Source organism: Oreochromis aureus, linkage group 8 (genome assembly GCF_013358895.1).
Source record: "Oreochromis aureus strain Israel breed Guangdong linkage group 8, ZZ_aureus, whole genome shotgun sequence".
Classification (NCBI taxonomy): Eukaryota; Metazoa; Chordata; class Actinopteri; order Cichliformes; family Cichlidae; genus Oreochromis; species Oreochromis aureus.
The window spans coordinates 4,161,408-4,170,212 of NC_052949.1; the positions used below are offsets into that span (position 1 = coordinate 4,161,408).

The 8,805-nt window shown below is 39.2% G+C and overlaps 1 protein-coding gene across 1 annotated transcript; it reads left to right on the forward strand.

Moving 5' to 3' along the window:
* The first annotated feature begins 1,077 nt into the window (after window positions 1-1,077).
* LOC116328608 (UDP-glucuronosyltransferase 2B31-like) lies at window positions 1,078-8,563 on the forward strand. Its single transcript, XM_039616543.1, has 2 exons — window positions 1,078-1,180; window positions 4,835-8,563. Exon 2 carries the CDS (start codon window positions 4,844-4,846, stop codon window positions 6,443-6,445), a length of 1,602 nt encoding a protein of 533 aa, XP_039472477.1. The 5' UTR covers window positions 1,078-1,180; window positions 4,835-4,843; the 3' UTR covers window positions 6,446-8,563.
* The last annotated feature ends 242 nt before the right edge of the window (window positions 8,564-8,805 follow it).

Consider the following 8,805-nt stretch of genomic DNA (forward strand, 5'->3'; position numbering starts at 1 on the left):
GGGAGACGTTTTCTATAACTTGTATTTTTACATTTTTTTAAGACCCAAAGTTTGGAGAGTGGCTGGCTTTTGACACGTGTACCAACACATGTGTCCACTACATGATTATTTCTGACTCCAAGAAACTAAAATGGCAAAAGCAACACGTAATAGCAGTCAAATTTCAACGTGAATCTTTCAGCCCCTGCTGCTAGTATCAAGAAAGATCATGTTTCCCATATCATGCACGCAAATAAATCACATTTATGCTCATATTTTATGGCATAGGTACCGTCTTGGGTTTGATCCATTAGCCATGGCTGTGTGTAAGTAATTATGAGAATTAAGTAGGTTTGTAAAATCAGTAGCTGCTGCGCACCCTGCAGGTGCAGTCTAATTACTATGAATTTCCAGTCGAGGGGTAATTATTTGACCTCCAGTAATTTTCTACATTTTTTTCGAGAGCTAAAAAGCTTCACATGTTCCCAGATATTAAAGGATATATATTTATACTACTTCTTCTAGATTAAACAGGCATTCATTCTGATGAGTCTGATTCGGTCTTTACCTTGTATGTCAGCACCACGGTGGTGTTGAGATTGACACTGATTACTATACAAATGCAATCATATTAAAAACTGTATAAATGAAGATTAAATAAATTGATGGCTAGCCAATGTTGCCACTCTTTAAAATATTATTTTTTGTATTGTTTCAATAAGGTCACAGGATGTTGTGAGGGCTGCTGTGTGCATTGCTCCAGTGACAACCCATTGGTTCTCTCAAGGTTATTTCCTGAGAATGCAGGGAGCTTTTGCAAACTCCCAGAATCTGCAATTCCAGGTTTTTTCTTTTGTCACTGGAATGTTCTTACTTTCTAGGAACAGGGATATCTGACTGGTTGAGCTCATACAGGTCAAGACCACACTGGCTTTATTTTTCTGTTTAAGAAGATATTGTGTTACTCCACAGTTTGTGTGTGTGTGCCACAGAGTACGTGCTCTGTAGGAAGACTGCTTCCCTTTCCTCCCCCAACTCTAAACTGCACACATGCATATGAAGCCCATTGGTTACACACTCCTCCCACCTTATGCAACACAGTAATTAGGATTTGGGTTCTTTTCTTCTGCTCTCTGAAGCTGAGCTCCCTTCTCTCAGAGAGGATCCAAAGTACTTTTGTCCACACTCTCAGGGATTTAAGGTAGGTTACAACACTTTCTATCCTTCACAGTAACAGTTAAACGATTACAAATGCTTACTCAGCACTTCTGAAATAAACTCAGAAGACTTAGTTGCGTTTTCTTCAGCAACTGGCATTCAGAAAAGAAACTGAATACAAGGGCATGTTTCTTCTTCTTTGGTGTTTTTAGCTTTTCAGAAAATCCCTGCTAAATGTAGATGACGAGATTAGTGACTGCAGGCATTTCTCAGGACATACATAAACCCCCTGAACTTTGATTTGTTGTAACATTTCATGTTACACAGCGAGGTCAGCCTGTGTGTGATCTCATTATGGCAAAGTGATCCTTAAGGGAGCTCCTACAACACAAACTACTCCAAAAATCTCTGAGTTCTTTGCAAGTATTATGTGTGCCTGGACAGATTCAGTCAAAGTAACAAAGTCCAAACTAAACAATATGCAGTGATGCAACTTTATGGGGATAATGTCATGGTCCAATCCAGTCAGAGTTCAAAGAGGTGTGGGCGTTACTTAACCTCTGTTAAATGTAGCAATAAATAGATCACAGGTTGGGCATTTAGTGGTTTTTAGTGTGGTTTAATTTACAAATGTTAGCCTCAGAAAACAACAGGAAATGTGGCTTAAAGAAGAATTAAAATGCTATATTATATAGAACTGTATATTTAGAGTTAATGCACACAGTGTGCATTAAGGAGCAGAATGAGACAAACCATTATTTTAATAACCAGAGAAGATCTTGTGAGGGCATCTGCCTCCACTATGATCTCAGCTACATACCTCTAAGATTCTGCAACTTTATGTCACACAATTGTTGCAAAGTAAGAGAAACAGACAGACATATATTAATCAACTGCTCGAGTTTTAAAGTGATCCAACACATACATAGAGTAAAAAGCTCCACTGATCTCTCACATCTGGCAAAAATTCTTCTCTTGTTGTTGTTGGTTGCTCAGAAAGTGATGTTATTAAACTGTTCCAAGTCATTTTAAATGCAATGTTTTTTTTAATTACATGCAGTGTGAGCTCGCCAGTGGCACACTATAGGTGCTTTGTACATTGAATACAACCTCTGAAGTATAGTATGGCCACTTAATAACAAATACACCACCATTATGATGACAGGGACCTCCAGGCCCTAAACCAGCAATCATCAATTGTCCATGGATGTTGTTTTCTGGACTAAATAATGTTATGATTTAGCCCTATTTGAAGTATCTGAAGTACATGCTACCTGAAAAAAACACAAAAACAAAACAAATAAAACTTTAGACAGCTTTGGCAGACAGCTCACAACCTCAGAAAGTTGGTTGAAATGTTCAAGGTGATATGAGATCTTTTCAAGTTGTGGAAAAGACATTTAGAATAGAAGACACGTCTACATCGAAACCAATTGATTATTGATTGGGTTATCTCTGAAGAGACATATTTCACTTTACAAATATCGTTTCCATAATGAGTTGTTGCTGGATGTGACTGTATCATTGCATTATTACGCTATCAATGTTGTGTAAGGCGACACACACACTTAATATCCTACATTAAGTGTTCTGGATGATTTTCCACTGATGCTATGCAGATCTCCCAGTTGACTCAAAATGTGCATAAAACACCAACTGTAGTGGAAAGTCACTGAGTGCACTAGTTAGATGCATTACTCTTATAGCTTTGCCAACATTTTACTTTGGCCTAGGGCAAAAACAACCATGGACTGATTGACACACACCAAGAAAGTGGCACATAGACACTGTGGCTCTTCTCTGTCCTGCTTATACAGAGCCTTCGGTCCTTTTTTGTGTTTCTTGTGTAATAGTTTATTGTGTTTGTCTTTGCCAAGACACAAGTACAGTACTGGGGCTCTAATAGACACTTGGAAACACTTCTCCATGTATTTAACTGCTGGATTTCCTCAATGAGAGGCCACCAGCAGTTCAGGTCAACAACAGCACATCAAGCACCATCACGCTCAGCATCAGAGCTTCCCAAGGATGTGTGCTCAGTCCTCTTCGTTTCACTCTGCTGACCCACAACCACACCCCACACTACAGCAATAACCTCTTTATTAGATTTGCAGGTTTATTTATGGTTTATTTATATTTATATTTAATTTTGGCATTCAGTCAAAGTAACAAAGTCCAAACTAAACAATATGCAGTGATGCAACTTAACTATAGGGATATTGTCACGATCTAATCCAGTCAGAGTTTGGCATACATACCTACATTTTTTGTGCACATCCTTAAATTGTACATATATTTATTCTCATAATTCTCACATTCCTGCTCTTATAATTGGCTTGTTTCTTACATTTCTTTGTCTTGCACACTACCTTGGCTTGTGAAGCTTGCACAAAAGAATCTCACTCACATGTGCTGTACCGGTGTACCAGTAATGTGACGTGACAATAAAAGTGATTTGATTTGATGATACAACTATGGTGGGTTTCAGCAGGAAAAATGATGAGACATACTATAGAAGTGAGGTATCTCAATTAGTATGTGGTGCAGTGAAAACAATCTAGACAAGTGACAGCCCTAGTACCCATCATGTGCACCTTCTACTGAGGCATGATTGAGAGCATCTTCACCAGCTGCATTTCTGTGTGGTTTGAAGACTCAACCACCTTGAACCACAGAATATAGTAAATGGAGCAGGAAAGCTAACTGGGGCCTCAATCTTCTCCCTCCCTCTACAACACTGTTAGTATTGTGGGTGATCCCACAAACCCCTCACACAGCTTTTTTAGTCTCATGACCCCAGAGAAAACGTATGGGAGGTTCCACCAGGTTTCATCAGCCAGGCTGTCATGATATTGAACTTCCTCCCTCACCTCTTTACCTACTCAGAATTATCTGCTCTCAAAAAGATGCTCCATGTCTTAGCCTTTACTTTACATGAAGGACTTTCATTCTGATGTTTCCTCACTTTTCTTGTAAGCCTCAAATGTATTTGTGCATAGAAAGCAATAATAGAATCTAGGCTTTAATGTGTCTTGTGTAATTCATTTTAATATGCTGAGACCTCATAGGTAATTTCATATCTGTATCTGTATGCACACTGTGGATCAGGAAGATATGACATTTCATTTCTGTGTATGTCCTGTACATAGAGCAGAACTCACAATTAAGTTGACTTTGACTTAACCGATTGTCAATCCCGAGTATTTAACCTTCATACATGGATGCATTCATTCATATCAGGTCATGACACAATGCATGCCTATGTCTTACCATTATATTCAAAACTTTTGCAACAGTATTAGATGCTGAGAGATAATTGTTCTCCCAACACCTACAAAATCCATGTAAAGACATGGTATTGTCTGCCAGGACGCTGTGATTAGAGTCCTGTTGGGATCTGTTTTGTTTTGAACTAGTATTTGTTTTTACTCCCTTTTTACTTTTTACCTTTATTTTTGCACACCTGTCAGGTTTAGGATAAGTACGTGCTTAGAAATAAGAATGCTATCTAAGTAGCACCATTCAAAAAGACAACCCTTTCAACTCTCTCAATAATTCTGTAATCTGGTGGGTCCTGCAACTTAAGTAGGTTGGAAGAAATTCAAGATGTAATTTATGCATCACTTGTAAAATCATACTTGCAACATTGACTGCAAACTTAACAGTTAAATTATAATTGTTCTATTGTTTTCCTCAGACTTGATCCATGGGGAGCATTCAAGGAGTTTCTCTGTTTCTTCTGGGGGTGACTTTGTCACTACTTCCAAGTCCTGTCCAGGGTGGAAAGATTCTGGTGTTCCCCGTTGATGGCAGCCATTGGGTGAACATGAACCTGCTGATTCAGAGCCTCCACGCCAAAGGCCATGAAGTCACTGTAGTCCGCACAGCCACTAGCTGGTATGTCAAAGAAGAGGCACCACATTACAGCTCCATCACTGTCACCTTACCAGAGGCTGTCTGCATAGAGGAGCAGGACTTCTATGTAACTTTCCTGGTCAAGATGCTGGAGATCCAAAAACAGGGGGCATCTTTGATGGCCTTCATGACGTTTTACTGGGAAATGACAGATTCATTATCAAAAATCCACCAACAAGCTAGTCTGTTAGGTGTAGAAATATTTGAGAACAAGACTCTAATGTCGAAGATACGTGACTCTAAGTTTGACCTGGTTCTTGTGGACCCTGGACTTCCTGTTGGAGTTATAGTGGCCCACAAACTAAAGCTTCCAGTTGTTTTTAACGTCAGATGGATCACCAGTGGGGAAGGTCATTTTGTGGTTGCTCCATCTCCAACGTCATATGTCCCAACTTCTGGAAATGCCGTTTCTAATAAGATGACCTTTTCTGAAAGAGTCAAAAACACATTCCACTACTTCCTCAACACCTGCATTGACAAGTTTATAGTGTGTCCTCCCTATGATAAAATAGTAGAAAAGTACTTAGGCCCAGATGTGAACTTCTATCATCTTCTTCAAGGAGTAGACCTGTGGCTCATGAGAGTGGACTTTGTCTTCGAATTCCCCAGGCCTACCATGCCGAACATTGTCTACATTGGAGGATTTCAGTGTAAGCCTGCTGAGGCCTTACCTTCAGAGTTGGAGGAGTTTGTTGAAAGTTCAGGAGAACACGGCTTCATCCTGATGTCTCTGGGGACGTTGGTGAATGGTCTGCCAATAGAAATAACTTCAGAAATCGCAGCTGCCTTTGCTCAGCTTCCTCAAAAGGTCGTATGGAGGCATGCTGGTGAACGCCCCAACAATGTGGGGAACAATACCCTTCTGGTGAAATGGATGCCCCAAAATGACCTGCTGGGTCACCCAAAGATAAAAGCCTTTGTGGCTCATGGTGGCACCAATGGGATCTATGAGTCCATGTACCATGGTGTGCCAATTATTGGCATTCCCCTGCTGTTTGACCAGTTTGAAAACATTTTGCGAATGGAAGTTCGAGGAGCTGCTAAAATGGTGGATGTAACAAAAATCACCCAGCAGAATTTCCTCAAAGTCCTACAAGAAGTTCTCATCAATCCCTCCTACAGAAACAACATGAAGCGTCTGTCTGCTCTCCATCGAGACAGACCAATGCATCCTCTGGATGCTGCAGTTTACTGGATTGAGTTTGTTATGAGGCACAAAGGAGCTGCACATTTACGCACCGAGTCTTATAAGATGCCCTGGTATGTGTATCATTCTGTGGATGTTATAAGCTTTTTGTTGGCCATCTTGTTTATGCTGACAGCCTTTGTAGTCGCAGTCATACGATTCACGTGCCTTCGAATGTGCAGGAGGAGGAAACCAAAGCAAGAGTGACTCCTTGAATGAAGATGGATCCAATTAAAATTTTATATTGATATTCTAGATTTTTCTTTACCCAATCACATGAAAAGACCAAAACTTACTTGAGATTTCTCTTGGGTTAGTCGTTCTTTACTGCTGCCTGAAAGGAACAAATAATGAACAAAGCCAGCCAGGACAATCTGTTGCAATTATATCTCTTGGATTTCCTGGGAACGCCTTGATGTTCTCCTGGACAAGCTGAAGGAGGTAGCTAGGAAGAGGGAGGTCTGGGCTTCTCTGCTTAGGCTTCTGTCCCCCGCGACCTGGCCCCAGCTGTTAGAAAAATGGATGGATGGAAAGTAAAAAGTAAATATGGAACACAATAAAAAAACCCAACAACTTTACACTAACTTATCCTCCAAAGATCCTGCATCGTAATATAGGGACAGAGCATTTGGCTTTTTGGCCTGTTCCATAAAATACAAAGGTTTTAGGACTGTCTATTTGATTCAAATCACTCTGGTGCTGTCACTGTCACTTAATGCTAATATAAAATAAGTGATGCAATATTAAACTTCCAATGGTGAGCAATATATGACCATGAAAAGAAATATTTCATAGTCAGATTTTCTTCATATTTTGCTAGGGACATATCAAAAGCTTAGCGAAATGTGCAAACAATAATCAAAATACAGAATATGTACAGCCTGCCTTATAGCAGCCCCAAACCAGGCCCATGACTGTACCTCCACAATGTTTTACAGATGGCTGTAGACACTGTTCTACCTCGTTCCAGATCCCCTTCTTTATATACTGCAGAACCAAAAGTTGCCACTGATTTTCAGTCTAATTTTTGTGTAATTTCAGACACCTCAGCTTTCTCTCCCATCCTTGTAAATGGCTTCTTGACAGCCACCCTTCAACTTGGGACCATTTCTGATGATAGATTTTTAGGTCTGATACTTCATTGTTTGTTTTCGCTTGTCCAGTTTCTTTAAATTTTTTATGAACGCACTCCACAACATGACAAGATATGCCAGGTTTTCAGCTAATAACTCTTTGGGTATCCCTTTGTCTGTGTGAAAACACTAAACTGGACTGAAAATGAGTGAAAAAGCAGCTGAAGAAAAACACAAAAGCCTGGAGAACTATTGGTCAACTTCAAATTACAACAAAGCCTTGCTGCTTGGAATCAAAATACAAAGAGATGAAGGGTGGCTCAAGCGTTTTGGACAGTACTGTGGCAACCAAACATGAGAGAAAATAGTCTGTTAAATGTGAAACTTTGACTTTTATGGATCGGACTGACTTTCAATGTTCTGTTCAATAAGAGTCAAAACGACCAGCTAAGCTCATCATTAAAGGTTTTATAGTAGCCAATCTCTCTTTCCCCACAGAACTCACATTTAAGGCAGTTCTGAGTGGTCAGACATCTGTGTTCAGCCTGTGTTTATATCCGCACAAGCAGCAAATGCACCTCATGCTCATGTTTCAGTAATTTCACAATACAGTAGTGTCAAGCTGTTTTAGTAAGTCACTGGGTCTTGTCTAAAATAACTATCTGAAACAAAACACAAGCCTTGCTGCGAGCAGTTGCATAAAGGAACTATATTCTTTCTTCTGTTTACATCCACTAACCAATAGAAGTGTAGAGCCAGCAAACATTACAGAGGAAGTACAAGCTTATCTAAACATAACTATCCTTTGTTCTTGAATAAACACAAGGTTTTTGGATTATTTTTAGTGAATTGGTTATAATTTACTGCTGTTTTTCAAATGTATTTTCAGCCATGTTAGCCTCAGACTGAAGGTAGATGGATAAAAGGAGACAAATATGTACATTTGATTATCATATTTACATTTACATTCAGTAACTACATTTACATTTAATAAACGCTGGAAAGCTGAATGCTCTGTTACTGTTAATGTGGAATTTTGACATAGCAACAGTGAGTGTGTAATTTGTAAGCCATGAGTGTGTTTTTAGCATGGTTACTGTGAACTAATATGTAGTTCTTATGTTTAACAAGCTATAGAAAAACTGAATAATTTACTTTATTTTTAATGTTCTTTCAGTATTTATGTGATGCAAATGTATGTTGTGTAATATCACCTGAAGACAAAATACTTGATTAAAATTTAAAAAATGAAGCTTTTTGTCAGAAGCTTTATTTGTTCTGGAAAGTCCAGCATGAGATAAATAAGGATTCTTTTAAACTGATAATCATGAAAAGCCACTCTAGCAGAATCTAAGAATAAAAAAACAGAGCTGGAAATGTGTTTCTGTACTACTTATCAATGTAAAAGTTAGTTATGATCTGCTTTGCTGAACTCGCAGAGTCTGCAGGAGGCTTAACCTGCAGACAGACGTCCTAATATCAGAGACGAGCCGC

Coding starts and splice junctions, on each gene's coding strand:
- LOC116328608 (XM_039616543.1), top strand. CDS start 4,844: ATGGGGAGCATTCAAGGAGTTTCTCTGTTTCTTCTGGGGGTGACTTTG.